This window comes from Centrocercus urophasianus, unplaced genomic scaffold (genome assembly GCF_019232065.1).
Source record: "Centrocercus urophasianus isolate 14NV4802_14NV808 unplaced genomic scaffold, USGS_Curo_1.0 seq_10, whole genome shotgun sequence".
NCBI classification, from domain to species: domain Eukaryota; kingdom Metazoa; phylum Chordata; class Aves; order Galliformes; family Phasianidae; genus Centrocercus; species Centrocercus urophasianus.
In genome coordinates, this window is record NW_024884142.1 from 18538237 (window position 1) to 18565380 (window position 27144).

General features: G+C 36.4%; 1 protein-coding gene across 1 annotated transcript in view; it reads right to left on the minus strand.

Moving 5' to 3' along the window:
* KHDRBS2 (KH RNA binding domain containing, signal transduction associated 2) overlaps positions 1–27144 on the minus strand; it is a gene marked incomplete at its 5' end in the record, with an annotated part of 242716 nt that overhangs the window by 69788 nt on the left and 145784 nt on the right. Inside the window, 2 exons of the mRNA XM_042821016.1 lie at positions 22304–22499; positions 24557–24684. Of these exons, the coding sequence (XP_042676950.1) occupies positions 22304–22499; positions 24557–24684 (324 nt within the window). The remainder of the gene's footprint in view (positions 1–22303; positions 22500–24556; positions 24685–27144) is intronic.

Sequence of the window (27144 nt, forward strand, 5' to 3'; positions counted from 1 at the left end):
CTACCTTATCATGTTCAGTAAAAGTCAATATAACTACAAGCAGTGAGAACAAGTAAGCAAGAATCACTACAATTGATTGGCTTCATGTATTTATGAATTGTTACAGAAGTAATATCTGGAAAGCAAGCCTGCTGCAGTGAAATGTCAAAAGGCAGCAATTTCTCTGTTAATGAGAAAATATACTACCTATGAGATCACAAAGATTTCTTTGGAAAAAAACAAAACAAAACAAAACAAACAAACAAACAAAAAACAAAGCAAAAGAGAGAAAGAAAATAACCTTAGTGATTAGATTAAAACCAAAGTCTAACACTATCTTGCTTACGGGAATTTAAATATTACAGCAGTACAACATGCCATTGGGTTTCAGTGCCCCATTTGCAGTACCTGTGCATTTACATTCCCACCTGCTTTCTCCATGGATGACTAACATGTCACATCCTGGCTCCCTTCACTGGGGCTGAATTACCTAAATTTAGGGTTATGAACACTAAAATGGAGAATTGTCATAGAGAATGACTCTTGAGTCCTGGGAAGGTATGAGATTTAAAACGAGCCCCCTGTTTTAGCCTACTGATTTTCACATTGTATTCAAAACTGCCTAGACTGAATTTCACAGAGCTAGTTGTACCTCCCTAAGGCATTTAAAAAATATCAGTAATTTTCTACTATAATAGAAATTAGAAATAATCTATGGTAGAAAAACCAATCTTTAACATTTAGCCAAAGAAACACCATTTTGTGTATGTGGAGTTGGTCTTACTTGAATGAGCTGATCAGATATTCTCTTTCTTACTCACCCGACACAGAGATAAGATATGTAAATTTCTTAAGACCCTCAATTACTCTGATTGCTGTACTGTGAGCCAACAGGCAAAAAAATAGGAAAAAAATGTCTTGAGTCGTGCTGTAACAAACCCACAAAGCGTCTCAGCTCCAGAATTTTTCTGGGAAGATATTAAATAGGAAAAAAATCACAAATTTTAGTTACATGCTTCCACAACATGAAAAATTAAATATAGTCAACTCACATTGAATATAATGTAAGTCAAAAGCAAAAACAATAAAGAGAAGCTAATTACAAGAAGAGAAGAAATTGAAGAATCATTGTGCAGGGTTCAGGAACCCCTTGTGCACTGCAAGTAGAAGTTTGGTCTGTATGAGCTCATGGGCTCAAAATGTTATTGCTTTGTTACTTTTATATTGTTACTCTATTTTATGCAAAATAGCAATAAACCAATTTCCAATTTATGTTTTGAAAGTTCAGGGGTCTTACCTAGCGTTACTGTCTCTTCACTCGTGATTGTTGGCGTGGAGACATCACTGTAAGATATTATTTGGTTATTTAGTTATGTATTTTTCTAGTTTTCTAGGTTAGCACTTTTAGAAAGGGCTGGAAATGCTATATTATGGTTTAGTGTCTCACTGCAGATACAACTTCTCAGTTACAGCATGAATCATTTACAATTGCCAGCACAGAATTGCAGGCTTACTATCATAGCATTTATTAAAAAACATGTTCATTCGGAGCAGTAATGTTCTGCTACCAGGGCACAACCCTTCATAGCATCCCTCTAACAGTTTTTTTTTATGAAGATAGAACTTAATTTTTCCAGTAACTTCAAAGTGCAATGCATGAGTACCTTTCCTCATTTGTTTTTCATCATGTATCACTACCCAGAGGCAATCATTAGCTAATTTGCTGATTTATGGTTGTAGTTTATGAGCTTTAAACAATGCTAAGCCATTATGGTTCTATTCTTAGCGCTATGAGAGGAAAATAACTGTCCTTTTACTCCAAGCTGTATAAAAATGTCCCTCAATCTACATGCTCCTAGCTCTTCCGACGTCTAAAACTGTTGCTAAAATGCCTTCCTTGCTAGAATTAACCCTAAGCAGCCTTTAGCATGCTACTTCCTCTTAAACTGCTGAGAATCCTTAGTTTGCCATTGATCACAGTGCAAGGATACAGTATACCCTGTCTATAAAACTCATTCTTGCAAAAGCTTCGTACACACGTGCAGGTTATCAGTAGAGCAAAAAAGAATAATTCCATTCTGTTCATATATAATTTGTGAACAAAAATTTACAGTTGGCATCCCACAACACTGATACATGGCTTTGAGTCATGAAACTCAACTCATAGGCAGCAGTTAGATTTCTCAGTAATGTGCACCCATCTGAACAACAGATATTGTGATAAAGCCAAATGTGAGGCCTTGTGTTTAGGAAATGCCAGCTGGAGGACTGCAGTTTGTGTCCTGAATGCCCATGAAAATAATTTTTGAGTCACTATGGATATCCAGCAGAGTTTGAACTTTCTCAGTGTGGCACTGTGGCTACAGGAGTTAATGAGATTGCAGAAGAGGTATGGAAGTAAGAGCACTGAGACGAATTAGGGAGGCGATACTACATCTGTCACTGGTATTACTGAGACTGTTGCTAGACTTGCATATTCAGTTCCAACCTCCCCTGCCACAGGCAGAGCTGCCAGCTGCTAGATCGAGTACTAGATCAAATTGCCCAGGGCCCCATCCAACCTGTCCTTAAACACCTCCAGAGATGAGGCACCCACAACCTCTCTGGGCAAGCTGTTCCAGCTCCACGCAACTCTCTCAGTCTAAGAGGAAAGGCTTCTTAAAAATAAATATTTAAAAGTGGCTTAATAAGATAGGCAGACTTTCAGATATTTTCCTGTGATACAAAAAAGTGGAATAATCAATCAGCTTTTTTCAATTTTTTTTTCATCACTGTGAAGGTTGTTGGTGTGATTTGAAAGTATCTGTTGTTGCTTGTTTTTCCAATGTTCTTCAATATCTGAATTCAATTTCAGACTCTTTAGTATGGAAAGCAGCTTTCAGAAACTTACTAGATTTAATGGCATTTTTTATTTATGCATTTTAACATAGTAGTATGACTATCATCTGGACAACTTCAGTTTCTGCTAGTGACCTATAAACACAAAAATAAAAAAGAAGTCTACAGGATAAAACAAAGCTAGCTTAGTAAGAGCCAAGATACGATAAGGACTGCTAACATCTTTCTCCTTTCTAAACTATTCTAGTAGCTGTGGTCACACAAAAAGCCTCAGGCAAATGAGGAAAAATAAAAAGCTCACTAGTGAAATGCTCTGAACTATTTCCAGTTTTCTTCAGTTTTTCTTCAGTTCGTGTATGTGCAATTTAGCCTGTGAGCATCATTTATTTCTCCCACTAGCATCTCCCTGCTTTTCAGTTATTTACACCAGCCAGCAGTAGTAGAAGAAAATGACATTAGAGAAATAAAGGTGTGCATCTATCTGCTGTTCCACTGAGCTTCACTTTGACACCTACTTGCAATACTAAAGATTTTTTTTATCAGAATTTGCAAATCGTATGTGACTGCATGTAAAATTCATGTTCTTTGAGACGTTAGATTATTCTGCATGTGAGTTATCTGAAGCCCCATGGCAATGTTGAAACGGAATTGCTCTTTTCCAGGATGAGCAAGCCCAGTTCCTTCAGTCTAAATTCACAGGAGAGCCCTTGGATCATCTTTGTGGCTCTCCTTTGGATTCTCCCCAAAAGCTCCACATTTGTTTATTTTCATATATAGATTTTTTTTTAAAAAAATTTTATTTATTTATTTTTTAATGCAGTTGATGTGCAATTGGGGAAAAACAATTTGTAGAATAACTTCAAATTTTATATTTTAGATAAAGACAATTCTAACAGAATAATCAGATGGTGAATTTAGAATCAGTGTTATATCACGACACTCAGTTTCCCTTACTAACAATTTTGAGTATAATTCAGACTGTCAGGACAACAGAAGGCTTTTGTTTAATTTAGATCTGAGACTTATAAACATTCAGGGGATAGTAAGAGTTCTTCATTTTCCTTCTTGATTTGTCTTTAGTTAAAAGCCAAAGCACAATTTATAGTACAGGAAAAAATATTTGTCTGACTTTAATGAGCAAATTTCTTAAGTTGCACTTTTTTAAAGGCTACTTCCTAAAAGACTTTTAAAAAACTTAAGTCATGTACGTAAGTTGAATTTATTGGTTTGAAGATATTTGCAACTTCTTGTCTCTTTCCTATTAACATTTCAACTAATCATCTTTACAAAATGAATTCCTTAAGGACTGGACCTTGTTGCATATCAACGGCAGTGTACTGTTGCTCTTCTCACCCTCAATGACTGGTCCATATGTTGTCTGAAAGAATGTCACAGACTTTGCTTTAATGCATGTTTGTAGTGACTTCTAAAACTTGATTCCATAGAAATAATGCACAATAATAACACTAATTTTATGCTTTTAGATAGGTAGTCAAGAGAATGCAATATGAAAGGTCTACTTGTTGGGGTTTTTTTTTAAGCTCTTCTTCTCACTGTAAGCTCCTTTTATAAAAGAGCTATCTGTAGAATCTCTTAGTATGCTGAGCACATGCTTTCCAGCAAGATAAATGTGCTTTTTAATACCACATTCACTATGACAGTGATGACATACTACCTCCAAACTACAACTTGCAGACACAAGCCAAGGATTCGGAAGAAACTTTTGTGTATTGTGTTCCGCGTAGATCAAAGATACCAGATGCCAGATAAGCTGAAAGAGGCACCATCTATAATAGGGAGTAAAAAGCTTCTGTATGAAAACAGACAGAGTGAAAAGGCAGTTGTGTTAGGGCATACAGTAATGTAACAATGTTAGAACAGTACTGAAGTTTCTGTCTCATTTACAGGAAGAAATGGCTTTTTAATAAAGTCAGCAATATCAAAAATAAATCCAAGCCAAGCAGATCAAGAGGATCATCCTCCAGATAATAGCATGTTGCATGAATCAGGAATGTTAATTGGAGATAACTGGATCAAAGACTACCTTTACATTTTTGCTGTTAGAAATCCATGCTGAAGGAAAACCTCTATGGTAGCAGTAACCCCGCAGTGAGAACATGCCAAATGTGTTATCTGTCAGTTTCTGTTTTGTCTTTTCAAAAAATTAATTACAGGTACAAATTTATCCATGTTATTTGGCCCCAAAAGAAAATCTGTGCACTTAATATAAACATATTTTTAAAATAGTCATTATGTTAACAACTTTAAGTGCAGAGTATGTGACTCACGGGTGTAGGTGTGTAGACGCAACTAGAATATAATAATAGAATCATAGAAAGATTGGAAAAGACCTCTAAGGCCATATAGCCCAACTGTCCACCTACCACCAATAATAACCACTAAACCATGTCCCTAAGGGCCACAGTTACATGTTTCTTGAACATCATCAGGGATGGTGACTCAACCACCCACCTGGGCAGTCCATTCCAATGCTTGATCATTCTTTAGAAGAAAATTTACCTAATATTCAACCTGAATCTTACCCTGGTGCAACTGAAAGCCATTGCTTCTCACGCTATAGCTAGATACGTGGGAGAAGAGGCTGATCCCCACCTTGCAACGATCTCCTATCAGGGAGTTGTTGAGAGTAATAAGGTCTCCCCGAGCTTTCTCTTCTTCAGACTGCAGTTTCCTCAGCCACACCTCATAAGACTTGTATTCCAGACCCCTCACCAACTTTGTAGCCTTTATCTGGACATGCTCTAGGGCTTCAATGCCCTTCTTGCAGTGAAGGGCCCAAAACTGAACACAGTACTCAAGATGTGGCCTCACCAGAGCTAAGTACAAAGGGATAATTACCTCCTTGCTCCTGCTGGCAACACTATCTCTTATAAAAGCCAGGACTGGCCTTCTTAGCCACCTGTGCACACTGCTGGCTCACCTTTAGCCAAACATCAACCAACACTTCCAGGTCCATTTCTTCAACACAGTCTTCCAGCTACTGTGCCCCATGCCTGTAGCACTGCCTGGGGCTGTGACCAAAGTGCAGGATGCAACAATTGGTCTTGTTGAACTTCCACTGGCTTCAGCCCAGTGATACAACCCATCCAGATTCCTCTGTAGGGCCTTCCTACCCTCAGGTAGATTGATGCTTCCTCATAACTTGGTGTCATCTGCACACTTACTGAGTCTGCACTCAGTTCCCTCATCTAGATCATTGGTAAAGATATTAAATAGAACAAGCCCCATTACCGACCCTGGGGAACACCACTCATGACTGGCTGCCAGCTGGATTTAATTTCATTCATCACTATTCTCTGGGTTCAGCCCTCCAGTCAGTTCTTTACTCATCAAAGACTGTACTCGTCCAGCCATGGGCTGCCAGCTTCTCCAGGAGAATACCATTAAAGACAGTGTCAAAGGCTTTGCCTTTGTCTAGGTAGACTATGTCAACTGCCTTTCCCTCATCCACCAGATGAATCATCCAGTCATAGAAGATGAGGTTAGTCAAGCAGGACCAGAACCTATGCCAGCTGAGACCAATCTCCCAGCTGTCCTGCACATGCTGTATGATCTCACTCAAAGTGATCTGTTCTATAATTGTTCCTGGCACTGAGGTCAGGCTGACAGACCTGTAGTTCCCCAAGTTCTTCTTACAACCCTTCATGGAACCCTTCATACTGGCAAGCCTCCACTATTCTGGGATGTCTCTAGTTGAACATAAATGCTGACAGATGATGGGAAGTGTCTTGGCAATCACCTCTGCCAACTCCCTCAGCAACTCTGGGTGGATCACATCTCATTCCATGGACTTGTGGCAGTCCAGGTGTAGTAGTAGGTCTCTAACTTTTTCCATCTCAATTGTGGTGTTTCATTCTGCTCCTCATCTTAGACTTACAGGTTAGGAGGTAGAGTACCCCAAGGATAATTGGTCTGACTATTAACAGATGTAAAGAAAGCATTGAGAACATCAGCCTTTTCTTTATCCTCAGTGGTCACGTCTCACTCCACATCCAGTAAAGGACAGAGTTTCTCTTCAGACCTTCTCTTACCATTAATATATTTGTAAAAAATGTTTAAATGTTTTTGTTCTCTTTTATTCCAGTGGCCAGGTTGAATTCAAGCTTGTTTTCTGCCCTTTTAATTTTCTCCCTGCATATCCTAGCAACTTCTTTGTACTGAGTTGCTTATCCTTTTCTTCACAGACTCTCTCTTCCTCCTGGAGTCTCAGAAGATCCCTGTTCATCAGTGGTGGTCTTCTTTCCCACCAGCTCGTCTTACAGCACAAGGAGTCAGCCTGCTCTAAGACAGGTCCTGACTCCACATCTCCCACCAGTCCTCTGTGAACAGCAGGTGTAGCAGGGCACTTCCCCTGGTAGGCTCTCTTATCAGCTGCCTCAGGAAGTTATCTTTCATGCACTCTAGAAATCTCCTGGACTGCTTCTTCTGTGCTGTACTGTTTTTCCAGAATACATCAGGGGCTTTGAAGCCCCCCGATGAAAGCAAGGGCTGGTGATCATGCGACTTCTGCCAGCTGCTCAAAGAATGCCTCATCCATCTCTTCATCCTGGTTTGGTGGTTTATAACAGAACCCCACCAGGATGTCAGCCCTGTTGGCCTTCCCCCTGATCCTTACCCAAAGAGACTCAATCTTATAATTCCCAGCTCAAAAATACTGAAATACCCTCCAACATACTGAGCCAAGTCACCATCCTCCTTCTTTACTTATTCCTTCTGAAGAGCTTACAGAATGGCAACTTTTCCTCTCTGAAACAGAAATTCACAGACATGAGGAGGCTTTATGCATGCTCCCTATCAGTTGAAACACTGACTCCCAATCAGGCCAATAGATTTTTTTTTCACCTTGACAGACCTAACCCATGTGATGAGTGAAGGCTGGACAAACCACGCACAAGGCCAGGCTGATATGGTTTGAATGAGTGAGAATACACAGAATCTTTCAGTATTTACTGAAAGTATGTGACAGAAAAGTGACGACAAGTGCTCTGAGCTTTTACACAAGAATTCATAACCAGGAACATTATTTTCTGCTGAAGAAACTTAGTCTTTTTCAAATCAACAAGCTTGGTGGACAACACAGGGGATCATTTGACAGCCTGGTTCACAACAAAGCTGAAAGAACAGCCAGACAAAAACCATCTACCATCATATCTATGAAGAGTAAATACAGTAGCACCACTGCAGTCTAGTTCCAGGGGTCTGGTCTGCAGTTGCATGGTTACTTGCAGTTGCATGGTTACTTGCAGAAAACTGGGTGGACTCAAAGTAGCACTATCTGGAATTGAGACAGTTACATTAGCAGTTAGCATTCCAGTTGTGACTGAGTAAAGGAAGAGAACTGCATGTACAAAACTATACCTGTCTCACATTTCACAGAATTGTACAATATCCTGAGTTGGAAGGGACCACAAGGTTCATAGAGCCCAGCTCCTCACTCCACACAGGAACACCCACAAATCAAACCCTATGTCTGAGTGTTGTCCAAACGCTCCTCGAACTCTGCAGTTAAGATGCTACCTGGGAAGCCTGTTCCATGCCCACCACCCTCTGGTGAAGAACCTTTTCCTGATATACATACAACCTGACCCTACTCTGACACAGCTCCTTGCTGCTCCCCTGAGTCCTGTTGCTGTCACCAGAGAACAGAGCTCAGTGCTGCCCCTCTGCTCCTTGTGAGGAGCTGAGGCCACCATGAGGCTTCCCCCCAGTCTAAACTAAACTTTCTATAAGGAGTTAAAGCTTTGCAGCATCTAGCACCAGCACACAACTAATGTCATGACTTTCATGCAGGGCTTGATATTGCTGCTGTAAATCAAAAGGTAAAGCTTGTTCCATTCCTGAGACAGAAACTCCTCAGGGATCAGCCATAGATTACACAGTGAGCTCCAACATGAAGCCATTGCAAACTTCCTCTCCTGCTCTATTACTGCAAAGAAAACTCACTGGTTTCTTGAAACATACCTAAGTTGTTTATCTATTAAATCAGACAAATTTAGTTTAAGTGATGCTCATCTTTCAATGAGAAAAAGAAAGGACTCATGTATAAAAGAATCATCTCTTATATAAAATGCTCCTATAAGGGCCTCAGTCACCATGCTGATGATACAAAGGATTTGCATTCTTCTACTGCAAACTATTACCATACATGGGAGCAATTTGAAGAATTACATACGTTTTTGTTTTACACTTGTACACTAGCTTAACTACTTTGGAATTTTGACAAATGATATAAAATCATAGCACTCAACAGCTGAAGGCAGTTAGAACTCTTTGATTCTCCATGTTCAAATTAAAAATATTGTGAATATTTTCATTAACTCACTAAATCACCTAGTTGCCATTTCACATTTCTTTTCTCAATTGCTTACAGACCTTTGACACTTCCTGTCTCTGTATTTTGAAATAGATCCAATACATTACTTTGGACTACATTAGTACTTATAATATCTTACAATATCTATCATCCACATTATAGTTTAATAGGATTGTTAGCCTTATAACTAAAGCATGACATTTTAAGTCACATCATCATTTCATTATTGAGCTAAGAAAAGGTTTTGAAATGACCATCATTGCAAGGCTGACTCAGTTATCTCTAAGGGCTGACTTCATATTTTATAGCTGCGAGAACTGACAGATTGTTATGTCATGAAATTCATGCAGGGCACGTTATTGCAGCCGTAAATCACAAGGTCAACTCATACAGTGGCCAGCAGTCTTTGGAATAATCCCTACATTCATGTTGTGTTCAATAAACCTCTCAGTAGAAAGATTATGTATGACGCTTTTTTTTTTTTTTTTTTTCTTCAGGACTGGTAAAGAATAGCTTCTGTGTCTTTGACTCTTTCAAGCTGCTTACTAAAATTTAAACAAGAGTTTTTGTTGGACATTTGTTTTTATTTGTCTCTCTTCAAGGACTACATAAGACAAGCAACTCTCATTCAAAGAGTCAATTTGTTTTTTCGCATTTTGTTTTAGGAGCATTTAAATCAAAACTACTGATCTGAAATCCTAGAAGTACTATATCAAATAAAATGAATCAAGCCATTACAGCTGAACTGTACTAATATTTAGGCAACCCATTACATTTCCTAGTTTGTCTAACAGAGATGCCTTCTGCCTGCTAACTGGGTCACTTCAAAAATCATTAGAAAAAGCAGGTTTCATCATGTGAAAATTCCTTTCCTGGTTAGCACACACAGAAATGTTATTTTAAAATTCACAGTTTCCTCTGCAGACTTGTCCTGTGCACAGCAAAAGATAACTGCATATACTCAAATTCTCCCTTGCTCTCTAGTTACCTACTAGCATAATAATTGCAAAACTTAAAAGGTTGTCTTAATTTCTTACTTAGTTTCTTGTTCACAGAATCAGAGAATCATCTAGGTTGAAAAATACCTCCAACAGCAGAAAGTCCATCTATCAGCATGAACTGTTGAGTCCCATCCCTAAACCAAATCCCTTAGTGCCACCTCCATATATCTCTAATACCAACAGGGATGAGGACTTCACCACTTCCCTGAGTTGCCTGTTCCAATTTTTTACCACTCCCTTTATGAAGAAATTCTCTTAATATCCAATCTAAACTTTCTCTAGTTCTTCCCTGGTGCTTCTCACTTGTCAGCTGAGTAAAGAAATCAGCAAGCAACTTTCCAGCCACTCTTTCTCAAGCCTGTACTGCTGCATGGGTTTGCCATGACCCAAGTGCACGGCTCAGCACTAAGCCTTGTTGACTGCTATGTCAGTGTTCTTGGCCCACTGACCCAGCCAATCCAAAACCGTCTGCAAAGCCACAAACAGATTAACTGCCCTGACTAACTTGGTATCATCTGCAAATTTACTAAGGGTGCACACAATTCCCTTTATCTAGATTACTGATAAAATTGTTAAACAAACAGAACAAATAGTTATAGAACTCCAGTCTGCATAAAGCAAGCTTCAGTAAATAAATAATAGGTTCATAATGCTTCGAACTTAGAAGCAAAATATATCCTTGGATTTTTCATTTTCTTTTTCTAAAAAGGTCAGAAAATTATAGGACAGTCTAAGAAGACAGACTCCAAAGATAAAAATTACAGTGTAGAATAAGCCAGTTCTTTCAGCAGAACAGAAGTGTTCTTTACAGAACAATTTATTATGTCAGAATGCATGATTTTCAGTGCACGAACACCTGTTTTATGAAGAAAGGCAGAGAAAGTTGGGGTTATTTAGCTTAGTAACCCCTAAATATATGAATTTTGATCAAGTATGGATAAGTCTGTATTTTCACATAAGAACTGTATACTCAGTTCTTCAATTCTTTTTTTCCAATAAAAAAAAAAAAAAAAAAAAAAAAATAGACTGTGTATTCTATCTACATGTAGATTTAGGTCCTGAAAGAAAGCAGATATTTTAGAAGTCTTTTCTTTCAAAATTGAGTCTCACATAAACCATTCAATCAGGAGCTATTTGCCTTCTTGGCACATTGTTGTCTGCTCTCCTCATAGGGATGTGATAGACTTTTAGGTAAGATTTTTTTAACAGTTAGAAACACCAGGTTTTTTTCCCATAAGTTTAGTACAAAATGAATGAATGACATCTAAGGAAAAATAACATCTATAATTTAGAATTTAAATCCTATTTTCATAAGTAAATTATGGGCTTGAAATACCTCTTTGATTGAAAACATCAATCATAATTTTCAGGATCCTACATAAGCAAAGAAATCACTGTAATTAATGGCATCCAAGATGGATTTACTTTCTTCTATGATGTAAAAGAAAATTTAGGTTGGTTCCTTTAGCTGTTCCCAGTTTTTCCTCAGTCTTTAGGGACTTAAAACATTCATTCCTAATGCACTCTAGACAAGTAGATACCCCAATACAACTACACATTCTGAAGGAGGAAAACATTCTCATTCCCTTTCATATTCCACTTTGCATGGAAGTAGAAATAGTATACACAGCAAACACTGATTCAGTCCCATAGTTGCTCACTGTAGCTGAAAATGGTGTAGTAGCCTTGCTTGTAAGTATTTATGCTCAAGTACTACACAAAGTGATAGACATGCAAACACAAGACAAATCAGTTGAATCAGAGAGATTTCTCATTCCTTAGAAAATAAACAAGTGAAACCTGAGTGAAATGGATATAAAGTAAACAAATGAAACATGAGTGAAATGAAGAAAAAAAGAATGAAAAAAATATACATTTGGCTCTTGTTGCTCTGTGCTTTATTTATCACATATAAGCTAAGTCTGCTGGTTGTTGCAAAATGGCTACTTATAATATATCCTTCAACAGAAATCTGCTAGAAGAATTCTGAGTGATAATTGTTTTTTTGGTTTATTCGTTTAGTGAGTTTGTATGAAGGGTGCACTTGAAAAAAGTGAAAGGACAGTTCAAGGAAAGTGAAAAATAACAGATGCTTGTGGCTTCTAACCCATCTGATAGATACACTCAGAGTTAACATCAGTGTTTCAGTGCTTCTCTGCTTCTTATTTTTCCTTCTTTTTTTTCTGTCAGCTAGTGTCTACACTGAAGTTTGACCAAATTTATCTTGCAATGAAATACAGGGTCCCCCCTATTTCTTTTCTGTAGCCTGATCTGTACAATCTTGACTTTTTTTGTTTGTAATCATTTTCTTTCATCAGAACTGTATATTTTAGTATTTTATTTTTATCCAGATTGCACAGACTAGAATAAAATCATTACCAGTTAAGTGAAGACTTCTTCTTACAGAAATTTTCCACATGATACTAATGTATACTTAAGATACTAAGTTTTAAGATACTAAGTTCCTAATATATTTTTAAGATAGTAAGAAATGTTTATCTATGTAATTTATCAGATGTAGTATTGTGGATGATTTCAGATGTTACACTCCATGCATTTTTATACGATATCAACAAAGCAACAGCAGCTAGTCCAAGAGTTATTAGACAACTATGAATAATGGCACTTGCAATGATTGTAAAAGCTATTAAAATGCAAGCAAACATAATTTCACTGGGAAAAAAAGCAGGTCTGTATGGAGAAAGAACATTTTTCATCTCTAGCCATACACTTTATGGTCCCAGAACCACTATAATGTATCCCTCTCCTAGTGATTTCTACACTCCCTAAAAGCCCTTCAAATCAAACTTAAGGTCTTGTGTTTCATAACAAGGCCAATTTTCTCATTTTGTTGCTCTTCAGAAAGATACAATAACTCTGCATCTTCAATAAAGTATAACAGATCCAGTAGTTTTAAAAATGAACGTATTTGGGAATGATATTGACATGTTTATTGACAGAGGTATTCAAATGAATGCTCCAATCACTTTAATATCACCTTTCCTAAAGAAATTAAAAATGGGAAAAAATATAAGTAAATTGTACTCTATTCAGCTCATATGACTGTATAAGTGAAATTACTCATTTAAATTCATGCTTGTATCTTTCTTCTACAACTTTTCAGAGTCCCAGGATATGTTCATCACTCTGTTCAGATTGTTATTTTAAGGTCTAACCATTTTACATGACCTTATGGAAGCAGAGATAACCAATTTATTTTTGTTTAGTTTCATTTAATTATTCCTGCTTCAAATATATAATGCCAGACTATACATACCAATGAGCATAATGGGGAGATGGGTAAGAATTTATCATTATTTTTTCCAAAACAATAATTGGTGAATGTTAAACACTCTTTTTTTCTGGCTGATCTGCACCAGCTTTTCAGATTCTTGCCACACAAGTTTCTAAAGACAAACCCACAGTTTTGATCCTGTGGTTAGGCTGCACCAGACTGGGCTAAGGAAAACCAGAAGGAGAATTCTTGACTTGCACCTGAACATTGACCCAAGGAAGACAGCTGAAAAAAAAATTTCTACATTACAGCTTTAAAGAGAGAGAGCAAATCAAATCAATATGTTTTACAAAAAATGCATAATTAGAAAACACATGATTTAAAAAGTGTATTTATCTGATCTTTCAGACTGGTTCCTTACTCTGTCACTCATGCACACTGTAGGCTACCACACAAAGTCATTATAGACAGATGTGTTGGAAGAATTGCAACATATTTTTCTGTGCTGTAGCTATAGACATCACGTATGCATGAGTATCAGAATGTAAGCATGCATCTCTATATTCAAACAACAATTTACTGGAAATACTAAGGCAGCTGCAGAGTTATAAACCCTTCTCCCTCCAATGTTACTACATAATGGGACATTCACATTGTGCCCAAGGGAAAGAAATTGCTGACATGTACCTGCAAATGGCCTGTATTCATGGCACAGCTTGAGGCAGCCTTGTCTATACCAACATACACATGGCATATACAAATCTATGTCCATACGTGTGAAATTCTAAGGTATACATTTGAACCTTCCTTAAATACTTGAAAAGAGCAGGCATACTGCTGAATAGTTTATGGATCCCAAAACAAGGGATAATTCATCTAGCACAACTAATTTATTTCTATCTGTAACTGAAATTCAGAGTTGCAAATACACCAAATATATTGAGGGAAAAAATGTTATAGGGATATTAGACTGCTTTTAAGGCCTTTTATTACAGCAATAGAAATCCTTCTTTTCAATTATTCTGAGTAAGCATTAAGTATGCAGATAGAAGCAACTGGTGAAAAGGTCTATCAGGCAGAGAATGAAACAGAACTGTGCTCTGGAATGTTTGTTTTTGATTCTAAGTGCAGCTGCTAAAAAACTATCAATGCAGTTTCACATAGATGTATTCTTTTGCAAGATGACAATATCATGGATGAGCTGAAAAGAAGAAAGCAGATGAACCGTGATGAAAGCTTCTTGAAACCGTGAGTACTTTTAAAAAGTGCTCTTAAAAGTGCAGGAGAACTAGAATAACTTTTGAAACAACCTATACAAGATTCCACATAATATGGCTCCTAAGCTGTACAGCTCGTGTTTTAGCTACAAGTGAAAGTTTCTGATAAAAAAATATAAAGCAAAATGGTAGTACAGTTAGCTACATGTGAAATCTACTGATATACAGAGCAGTTTGTTTAGGTACTGTACTAAAGAGTCATTAGTTACTAACACGTGTTTACTACAAAGGCTATGCTGGTATACATGAGAAAGACTGGTATGCTAGAGGCAAAGTTGGTGTGATAATGTTAAGTGTCACAGCATTTTGTCACCTAATGCCTTTCCCAAAACCAGAACTACAGGCTGCTATAATTGTCTGGCACATCTGAGGTTTCTGTGCTTACCAGTCTGCAAGAAATAGCAGCATGCAGTGAGATTTTCTCATTACCACAGAATTTATGTGCGTGCTTGCCTCCTCAGGAACTCACCGGTTATGATGAACCTTGCAGTCTGAAATTATTTAGTCTGTGGTGGACTAAATTTGGGTAAGATATGCTGCGAAAAAAACCCTGGCCTTCTGTTGTTACTGAACTCACACAATAACTGAACTCTCAACAACTCTTATTAAATTGGATTTGTCCCAATTCTTTAATAGCAATCCTCTTCACTTGTATAAATTTGCACGAAATACAAGCTTATAACTTACCTTTGCAACCTGTCATGAAAAGAAAAACATGAGCAGAGATGTAGTCACACAAACAAATTTAGCCAGAAAATGCTTACAGATTCATTTTGTACCTACCAAGACTGCTCTCTATCAGACAAATAGTCAAACGATGGATGGGGACATAGACAAATGATGGTAGACAAGTACTTCTGGCTACTGGCTCCTGAACAATTTCACTGTTTAATGATCAAATGGTGCACTGCACCAAACAGAAAAATTCTGTATCTATGGAGAATACTCCATATATTTTTAATGTAGGATCTTATGAATATAACAGCATACATTATGAATATTTAAGGCCCATATGAAAGCTGGATGATCAGTTGAGAGATGCCCTTCACTTAGATCTCCTTACAACAAATATAAATATTTATTAGGCTATAGTTGTATTAACATCATGTATAACACTAAAACACGTACAGCTGCATCAGCATTTTCTTCTATAATCTGTCTAACATGGAAAACAGTTTTGAACTGAAAACTTGATAAGGAGAGAAATATTTCTGCAAAGTAAGGAGAGCATGGAGAGGACAACAGAAGAGTTTATCCTTCACAAAAAAAAATATCTTTCTGGAGCATTTATAAGTAGATATAAAAGTTCAATGTATTTTATAAGTAAAGTTTAGTCCACTGCACAAATATTAGTTTTAGAATCAAATCGCATCAAGACAGTCACTAGTAGAAGTCCACTTTACAGCACATTACAAATTTCGTGGCAGTTCTGACTGCAAAAGCAGTATTCACATTTACAAAACCACTTGTTTCATATTATAAGACTTATTTCTTTAGACTATCAACTAAAAAAATATAAACCAAACTACACTTTACACATGTAACTGAAAAGCTCTAGATTTCCAGGTTCCATCAGACACTGATGGTTTAAGGCTGACTGTGATTTTTGTTCTTAAGTGAAAAAGTTGCTGCTATTTTAATTCTGCAATTAAGTTGCTGGAAGTTTTCACAATAGATATTGTTATATTATCAATGGACTAAATTCCCCAAACTCTGAATAACTAATAGAGAAATCCACTGTTTGTTCAAGAGATGACGATTCACAGAACTATTCTAAAGCCCAGCAGTGTCTTTCAGATAATATAGACATTATCCTGTTTATTGCTATTATAGTAAAAATAAAATTTGATTTTTCAAATCACAGCAGATGTAAGTTGAATATAGCTTAGCTCTTTTTCTAAGTGCCTTGGGCATAAGTGGGTAATCAATCATATTTAATCAATATGTTGCTCAGCCATGTAGATTCCTGTGTCTATAATTCCAGCTTTATTCAAATGATCTTTAGCTCCAGTACATTTCTCATTGATTCTTTTTCATATGAAAGGGGCACAGAAATCAATAAATGGCACACCTTAAAAGTCGCAAATACCAATTAAAAAAAAAAATTGCCTTTGAATCTCATTCTATCCAATGTATAGACTGTTTCAAGATTTAGAACAACTGTCTTTAGTTGTCCCACTCTCATTCTCACTGAGAACATCCTGCTGGGATTATAGAAATTGACTTTCAAAGTAGCAGAATCAAGTACCAGTTGCTCATTTTAACATACTCACTGAAGGACTAATACAGGTACAAACATGTCATGAAGAAGTGCAGGTCTTTACATACAGTTTCAATTTACATTCAAAACAGCAGATAGAATAGATTAAAAATCCCTGAGAATTTCAGTTTAAAATGTTAACCAGAGACTTCACATGCATAATTTTGGGAATTGTAGTCACATGTAAATGCCAATTATTTTTTTTTAAATGTGTAAATGTGACAAAACGTCTAGGTTGGCACTGAGTAAACATAAGCATAATTGTTTCAGTTTGTTTGAAAACTATTGAAAAATGTAAATAACCATTGGGCTTAGAATGAACAGCTGAGTGTGACATTTGCTTTCATTTTAAATAGCTTGAAATGAGAAGAAGAACAGCATGACATTAGAAGCACAATCTATCTTATTGTGTTGCTCTTTTTCAGTGACTTTGTTTGAGTGCAGCTCTTCATTCATTCCAGAAGATTACCAAAAGCTGTGTTTGGCTGGTTTGATCAATAAAGTGAGAGGCAAAAGAATATTTTTATCTAAAATTGCCCTTTATCTGGCTGTCCCACACCTAGAAGCTTCGCCAGCTTCTCAGTGTCTTGACAAGCTGGTGCATTTCTTATAAACAAATTATATATTTATTTGTAAATACAAGAGCCTTATCTAGGTATTCATATTAAGATGAACTCTCTGTGCAGGATATTGTAGAAAATCTTGCCTATTTGATACAATACAAATTGTACAGAAATATGATATTTTATCTTGTTTGTTAGAAGTATGATGTGTTAATTTTGTGATTCAGTTGGGTGAAGCAGTTCATAAATGCATAGCAAAATTAATTTATATTACTACAAATATTAATGCTATCATGAACTGCAAGCTACTCTGATTTCCTTTGAACCATACTCTAGCTGTTGTGTAAGTAATATTTGAAATTGGTGTGTATTTTAGTCTTAAATTTATTGTAGTTTACAATTCTTCACATTTGGCACAAGGGATTGACTAGTAGGCCACTTCTAGATTTCCACTGGAAGGATCTTCTTACTGAGAGATCAAAGAATGATTATTTTAAACAATATATTTTAATTTGAACATCAGCTAAGTATTTGAAATAGCCCAAATGCAAGTTAAACTTCTTAAGAAGGCCTACCATAGCTCTTAAAAATACAAAGAAAACCTTCACTGTTTTTCACTATAGCTCTTTAAGATTAAGAAGACTGAAGCTCCAGAGACAAATGACTTCCAAAGCATGACCAGAAAGTACACACACTTTTGACTTATATTTATATAAAATAAAATATATAGTCTGAAATAATCAGTGTCTTTATTGCCTCAGTAGGACATTCCTTCCAGTAGAAGGTCTGCTCATGCACTGTCACACTACTGCGTAAATCATGAATATCAGTCTTGTCTATCATTCTTTTGCTGTCTCAAAATATGCCAGTAAGAGCTTAACCTTTAAAATTGCTTACCACTGTTGAGAAAAGATTCCAGAAGTCTTCCCTCAATTTGTAATGATGATAACTGTTAATTTTCCTGACTATAAACTTCAAGTATATGAAAAAATACATGTTCAACCAACAAATCTTAACCACTGTAATGAAAAAAATGGCACAAAATCAATATTTCCATTGGCCTTGTCAATAAAGGTCGTAATGAAGGGCTGAAACAATGTCTGCACCCATTTTTATTTACCATCTCCTATCTTGGTGTACTGATACAGAACCAGCATAAAATTTGGCTTGATACCAGATCTCTAACAAACAAAAGTAATGCTTCAAATCACAATTATATAAGATATAAGTTAAAAAGAAGCAATTAAAATGCAATTCCAGTACCATTCTCTCTACTCAAAATGTCTCTGCCTAATGCAATGTAGAATATGAACCTAATTTAAAAACTTAATTTGATAAATTCCAAACAAATATTTTTTTTCACTAAAACCTGCTGGCATGGCTGCCATTCTATCATTCACTTTTGTGTCTTCAGCATCTTTTGAGAAAAACAACAACTTGGTGGCAAATCAGTATTCCTAGAATGTTCCAGACTGAGTCATTGCTGTCAACAACTAGTGGTGGCATGCGTTACTATATTTGGAAAGTAAAATTAAGCAGTAATTCAAATTAATCGGTGTATTTAATGTATGAAAGTATTCCAAGTATGATCCATAATGCATTTAATTGGGAATCACTCTGTGTAATTTCCTGTGAAAACAGAGTCCATGGTTTAGAAGGCTGTTATTTCTTTATTTTTAATGAAGCTTTGAGTCCTTTTCAGAGATATTTTCAGTATGGCAATGCTTCGGAAATAGTTCCTTTCGAGGAAAGTTCATAATGACCAATTCAAGCCTCTGCTCTTAACTATGCTCAAGTGAACATCTCCTTAAAAAGAGCACATTGTACAAATCAGCTGCACTGAAGTAAGGTCAGTCACCTTTCCAGAGTACTCCTAGTCACCAGGTTACAAACCCAAGACAAACCCCCTGATAACAAATACTGCATAGTTAATTCATCAAGAGCTCCATTCAAATTCAAACATAACAAACTGCTTTTAAGACATGTAAGGCAAGTAGCAACCATTGTTTTCCTCTGCATTTTCTCTCTAATATCTGTATCTCTGCTTCCTGTAGGTGGTCTTCAGAAGTTCCTCACGGACACTGTTCAAGCTACATCCAAGAAAAGCTACATCAAAAGCAAGGAAACAAAAGGGTGTGAGATGTGTCACTCCTCCTTTATGGAAGAGCTGCACTAGTGGACACATTCCTATCGAGCCCTCCTCTTTTCTGAAAATTTTTCAAAACTATTTTCCCCTTGGTTGGGCTTTACATTCAAAATGTTGAGTACGAATAACATTCATCGCAGCAACAAGACTTCATTTTTCTTTAGAAACCTTCAGTCATTTTGGTTTATGGACCCTCCAAAGGCCAATACCAGAATACAAAAATACAAAGGAGTGATCCAAACTTTTAAATGCTTATCCAAAGTATTTAAACAGTTAAGTGTTGCAACATGGAAAAGTCAACACAATCTCTGATTAATAGAACTGAGAATATATATATATATATATATATGTATGTATATATATATATATATATATATATTTTTTTTTTTTTTTTTTCCAGGAAAAACTGTTGAGACATTAAAAAAATCTGATGCATCCATCCTATTATATTGCTCTAATTCACTTTGAACTTAGCATCAAAATGAGTATATTTTATTAGAGCAAAGAAAAAAAAAAATGCAGTTACACAAAATCAGTGACACTGCATTCATGTGCACTGCTAATCAAACCAAAGGTGCTTGCATATCCTATGCAAAATTTGCAGTGGAGTACCGTTCTCAGAAATGAAAGTCATAAACATATAAAGAAATGGTAATATCCTTGAGTTATTCGTAAGTTGCCTACAAGCAGAAAATGAGACAGAGTAAATTGGATAAATTATTCATTGTAAATTAGTTTTTCATCTCTGGGATTTATTGTGAAAGAACAACAATTACACATGACATTTGTTGCTGGTCAACAAATAAACTCACTTGGTTTTAGCATCAAGACAGATAAATAGTTCAATTCCTATTTAGGAAGAAAAATGGTGTTTATTACTACATTCAAAATTAAAAATATTTTTCCCTAAAATATTATTAACAAATTCACACTGAACTCTTCCTTCCACCTGTACACCAACAGTTTTAAATATTATCTCAGTTCACAAGATAACAGAATGTATTTGGATTATGTTCATTAGTCTCTCCAAATTGGTAAGAGAGAGATTTTCATTGCAAACTGTTGGATGACGGCAAATCTGGGAAAGCCCGTATATTCTCAGCTGTGAAATACAGATGTTGAAAGGATGCAGGAGACTGAAGGATCTCCAAAACATATGATTTTGCTCTACAAAAAAAATGTTTACAGTTACTTAAATAGGTAAAATAAAAGCACAAATGTGTTTGGTTTCATTGCAGTACTCTATTATAAATTAAAATCACTTTTGTGTGCATATGATGTGTTTCTGAGAGCAAAAGCAGTGTAGGATTGCCTGAATATTTTCCTGATCTTCTGTAATCCAGCTGCCTCAATTTCTTCTTTCTTTATATTTGCCAAACAGGAAATGGCTAATAAATGTTTCCTAAAATCTGTTTAATATCTTAGGACATTTACCAGTAGTGTAGATGAAAAGAAGATTTGCTTCATTTATAATTTTAATCTTAAATTACAAAAACCCTGTTTTGAAATTGTCACTTGTGGATTAGGAAAAGAACTCTGCACAGAACAGGAAGATTTCAGATATTATGCAAAAAACAGATATACTATATCTGTCTATCTATATTATCCATAAATGTGGAATATACTTTTTTTTAATACTATTTTTTCTTTTTTCTTTTATTTTTTCAAGCAGGGCTTTATACTCATTTAAAAATAGAAACTGTGTTGAGGTAAATAATAGTAGGGACTTAGTTTCCCTCCTCTTTTTTTTGCAGCTGTTGCTCAGTTTTGGCTTTTGGCATTGACAGAAAGTGTGCCCTTGATTTGAAATGGCCATGATCTAACCTCTACTCTTCAAATACAGACGGTTGAGTAAAGCTTTTCCAGAAGGCCTCTAATTAAATAAAACTGAATCTTCTCAACAAAATTCTATCTTCTCAATGGTTCTCCCAGTGATAGAATTAAAGTGTGGATGGGTTGTTCATCTTTCTTACCTTTGGATTTGTTACAGCTCAGAAAAGTCAGATTTTATATATGACGGAATTTTTTCTTCTACTTGAATATCTGTTGTTATGGTGATAGTTCCAGGAGGGAACATTAATGAGGATGACTTGAAAGCTTTGATGTTTACAGCATGATTACTTATAACACCTCATAAGAAAAGGTGACAGCTACTACTATTCCTTGCTAAATATGCATAATTGTATCAATTTAAATGAAAAATACCTGTATTTCTATTTGTTAGGCATCTGTAACACAACTATGAATACAAGTGAAAAATCCATATATACTTATGTAATAAGAATTCAGAAGAATAAAGAAATCTTATTTTCTCAGAAGGGATATTATTTGTTATTCCTAAGAACTTCACCTACAATAAACAGTATTTTTCAACTACAGCAGTCTTCAGACTACGTTTATAGCCTGAGTTGCTCTTTTGCGATATTCTGAGAGCTAACTAGCACAATCTTCTCATATCCAAAACTAAGCTGTGAAAAGCTCTGTGAACTCACATCACCCAAACCATAATTCTGCTGCCACATTATATCACCTAGACTGTGATTCATCAGCAGGAGGTGTACGCAGTAGAGACAAAGAGCTTATTTGACTAGATTCTTCGGCCTTAGAGGTGCTGGTAGCTCAGCACAGCAGTTTGGCTCACATCTGTTAATGGTGCATGCAATTACTTACATATCCTTCATATGCCTCATGTGCAGGTGGTGGGGGTGGTCTGTAGCCTGGTACCGCTGGGGCCCCCCTTGCTCGAGGTGTGGGAACACCTCTTGCTACAGGTGGGACGGGGAGAGCTCCACGAGTCACTGGTGCTCCTCTGGGTGCTTGGGCACCTCGTCCGGGGAGGGGCGGAGGAATCGCACCCCCACGGCCCCTGTGGGAGCAGAAAGAAGTGAATGCACCGGGGTGTACGTTAAGGGAGGACAGGCAAATGCTACCCCACTATAAAGGCTCTTGTATTTTTACTGCTATTTAAAGCGTTGTGCTACTGTGGGTTTTGGCAGCTATGATGTCAAGCTCTTTTAGGCAGTATCTCATGCAGAACTTCTGTTATGGAAAGACATTATTTCTAAGCTACTCAGTGCTTTTTACATCTGATCCTTCTCCTTCACTTGTACTACTGAAATCCTGGAGTATTGTGATTCAATTTGCAGAGTTACTCTGAAGTAGTTCCAAAACAAGAAAAAATGGAGATTTTTTTCCATTGCTTCCAAAATACAAAAGCAGTCATCACTGTCAGTTTCATGCTTATTGGTGGATGGGAGAATTTGTCTGGCAGAAGATGATGCTGGATAGCAGAAAAGGGCAAGGCAAAGCATGGAGTATAAAAGGAGAGTAAGAACTTTCACTCCTGTTCAGCACAAGGAAAGGATAGAGTAAGATTCGGCCTTCCCCAGTTTACAGAGAGAGCAGTGCATATAGACAAGCAGAGAAAGGTTTAGTTTAGCATTCTGCTCCTTATTTACGCTATATCCAAAACACTGGTATGTCAGAACCAGCAGCTGATCTTGGTTAAAAAGAGGTTCTGGTATCCAGATTTGCCAAACTAGAAGGAGGATATATCAGAGAAACAATCTATGATTTTCCTTTCAGTATATAATTTTATATATAAAAATAGCGTTGTAGCTGAGGATTTGCTCTACCGAACAGTTCTACAGTTCTATTATATTCTTTCTACTGTAGTAGCTTTATGGAAATAAATAGGAGGCATTACTTTTAGAGTAACTTATTTAACTTAGATATTCCAGGTCCTTTTTTTTTTTTTCCCTTACTCCTTTTTTAACATTCTGCGATTTCTTACTGTTAAGTAAGGGAAGTATCCAACATCCTAGTTTCTGTCCTATTGCTCCAGTCAGTAGTGTTCAACAAGAATGGAAGCCAGCACTCCACTGATTATACTTACACTCATTTAAAACTGCCTGTTACAATGATGTTGTGAACATCACCATCAAGTCCCTCACAGATCTTAGTAGCAAGGAAATCTAACTTCTGAGCCTCAGAACACTTCCATTAGAAGACGGTCATGAATGTCTAGTGTATAATGTCTTGGGCATGTGTAAGATATTACAGATTAAAAAAAAAATATATGTCAAGAACAGAGGGAAAACACTTTCCAGGAAGGAAAAAGTGGCACAAGATCAGCCAGTTCAATTACCAAAGAGCAACTTCTCTGTGAGCACAATCAAGGAAGCTCTGTATTGCATTCCCTCTAGAAGTGTTTTTCTTAGCACCACTTGCCAAGCCTATGAGTAGCCTGATAAATACCTTAGGCAACAAATTTTTAAGGGTTCACATTCAAAAATGAGCCATAAGGATTACAGGAAGATTATATACTGTCTTCATGAACATGCAGAGGTATCTGTTGACAATACACACACACACATACACAAAAAAATACTTGCAGGAATTCAGGAAACATTCATATACCAAAAGTTTTAGATGATATCAGTGAAATTCATAAAGAAATGATAACATATACCACACATAGAATACAATTTAATATTTAGACTATAGCCTAGTATTATTCATATACTATGCCAAAAATAAGTAATGAGTTGGCAAATAAGCAGCTATCCAGACTATGTAGCCTTCTCTGTCTACAGCACAGAATGCCATTTTATTGACCTATGATTTTATGACACCAACTATTCTGCTTCTGCATCAGCATTACAATGTTTTCTCCCAGACATATCCTTCCACTAGCTTCATAATCTGTTCTGATTTGCAGTCTGTTACTTGCAACCCCCCCCCTTATGACCTGTAAATTACAGATTCGAGAGCCTGGAACAACGTAGATAGCACAAATTCTCAGAAGAAAAACAGTCAGTTTGATTTACTGACTGTAATGTCTACAATTATTATTTTTAACTGCTTATTTTGCCATTGTTTACACTTTCTAAAACTATTCACATAATAGATTAGCTACCACACCTTGAAGGAGCTGCAGGTGGCACACGGATCCCTCTTCCTCGAATACCCCGTCCACGTGCTGAGTCCTCGGAACCATTCAAATATGACAGCTCTCTCAGTTGCTCCTGACGAATTTCATCATTATAATCCTGAAATGCAAAAGATGAAACTTACTGAAATGTTGTATTTTGACTGAGCTGCCAAACAACTTAAAACAGAAATTAAAGAAATTGCACAGATGCTCTTTGGATGAATTGCCTTGCATAAATCACCTGTAGGCTGCAATATTATTTTTGTTATTCACATTGTATTCATATCAAGTGATACAAAATTGATGTATTTGTGGACTGGATAAGTATCAATAATATATGGTCACACAAATTTATGCGTATACTTAAGATGGCTAAAAACAAGATGCACACACAAAATTGAAAACAAAAGGCACACAAGGTGTAAACATGAAGTCTATTTGCAAACAAAATGCAAACAGACTTTCACATACAGAAGGTACAAATCTGAAACAGCATGAAATAAGAACAAAAAAACCCATTTTATAAATACTTGGTATATTTTTCTGGCAGAGAGCATTGTCTACTTTTATGTACTCCAAGCACATATTTCTCATAACACTGCACTCTGGCATAGAAAATTGTTCACTGCATGCTTTTGATTGAGTGGTTTCACAAAAACATACCAATGATTATAGCATTATGAAATTAAACTCTACAGTCATATCATTTACTGAATTTTATCATCATTGATTGCTGCCTTCAGTTATTCCGTATATCTATTAAAGAACTTTTGAAAGGAGCTCTCTTTAGGAGCAACAAGGCAATGTTTACTGTATAAAATTGTTCAATTATATATAGAATAGGCCCATTCTAAGTCTGCAGGGTATCTACAGCACTGCAAGTTTCTGCTAGCTCAGTCAACAGAACATTGGATGATTGTTCTTTTCTTACTGATTCAAAACATATAATATTGGGTAATTTAAACTGATTTTACAGCCTTTGTCTTAATCAGAATTCCCTTTTTCTTTAGTTTCTTTTGCTTTCAGCTGAACACGGTAATAAGGGCTCACTGCAGTAGCCATCTCTCTGTCAGGAAAACTCTGCAACAGTTAACTAGCGTTTCTGAACAGAAAGTATAGATTTTCAGCCCTTCAAATTCTACATCCTTCAACAGGAAACTGTCATGGACTAACATTCAAGAATCAAAAAATGCTGCAGTACCTGCTTCTTCTCCAATGGGCAACTGTCTAGGTTTAGTTACAAGTAACACTTCTTTCTAGTCAAGTTAGACCAAACGAACTATGAGACAGGACCTGGATTTCACCATTTCTAATCCTTACCAAATTTCTGAAGTCAGCTTTCTTTGCCAGCAAAATGGGCTTAAGAAATTTGCAGATACTAACAGTAAATAACTGACTCACTGAAAATGATAGAATCATGGAATCATACAATATCCTTAGCTATGTGAGGGGACTCACACAGATCTTTCAGTCCAACCCCTGGCTCCACACACTGTTGGAAGAAAAGCACTAAAAGCACTAAAGCACTGTTGGAAGAAAGTTACTGCAAACCTTGAATAGGCTATACAGATTCAAGACTCAACTAGACAGATATAACTGCCTTGATTTTCCGTTTACTGTTGGCAGTAGAAATGCTTGAAGAGAAATACTGAAGAAGACCTTCAATTGACCCTTCCGATAGACACTTCCATGACCCTCTGAAGTTCTCATCTGTATCTGTAGGGTATTGTTTTTAGATTCCTTTGTTCAAAAGGAGCCATTGTTGGAAGAGATGACTTTAGGTAAATGTGATCTGTGAAACAAAACAACTAATGCTAGAAAACAAAATCCAACTCTTGCGTGGAGTATTGGAGAGGCTGGTGACCCGAGGGAGGTTTGAGTGATGAGGGAGAAACAGGAGAGGCAGTTTTCAAACAGTTTTGCCACTATTTTTTGTTTGATCTAGGGAATACATCCTGAAGAGATCCCAATAAAGAGCTAAGCCTCTTTTTTTTTCTAAATTACTGAATCAGAAGCCTGGGCAATCTGTTTAAAGATATGATGCTGACCTTTTTGTGCTCTTAGAGAGTGTAGGCCTGGTGATAATTTTACTTCTACATTTCTAAATTTTTACGGAGTGCAGCTGGAATAAAGTCTAATAATGCAATTCAGAAGAGTACCATATTTATACAAAACAACATGCGACATTTGCAGCAGAGTCATAATTGTAAGTAAATCCCCAATTTGCTAGTAAACCAGATGATAGCTTTTAGTTCACAGCAATCGCCAAAACTTTTTGCACATTTTTTCTATCATTTTAACATGGTAATGAGACAAAGACATCTTCGTAAATAAATGTGTTCTGTAAAACTCAAAGGGAAAGAAACAGATAGAATAAATCAAATCACATTTACAGCAATAAATAAATGTACAATTTCCTGTGACTGGCTTAATGTCATCTGCTATTCATTCATACTGGCTTTGCAAGGATTATAATTTCAACCTTGCTGATTGAGTTTGCCCTTCAGATTCCACAGCAGTGCTCAGAGTGAATTTCATTAATAATGCAAGTAAATTTTGTTAGAAAAAAGATGGGGGG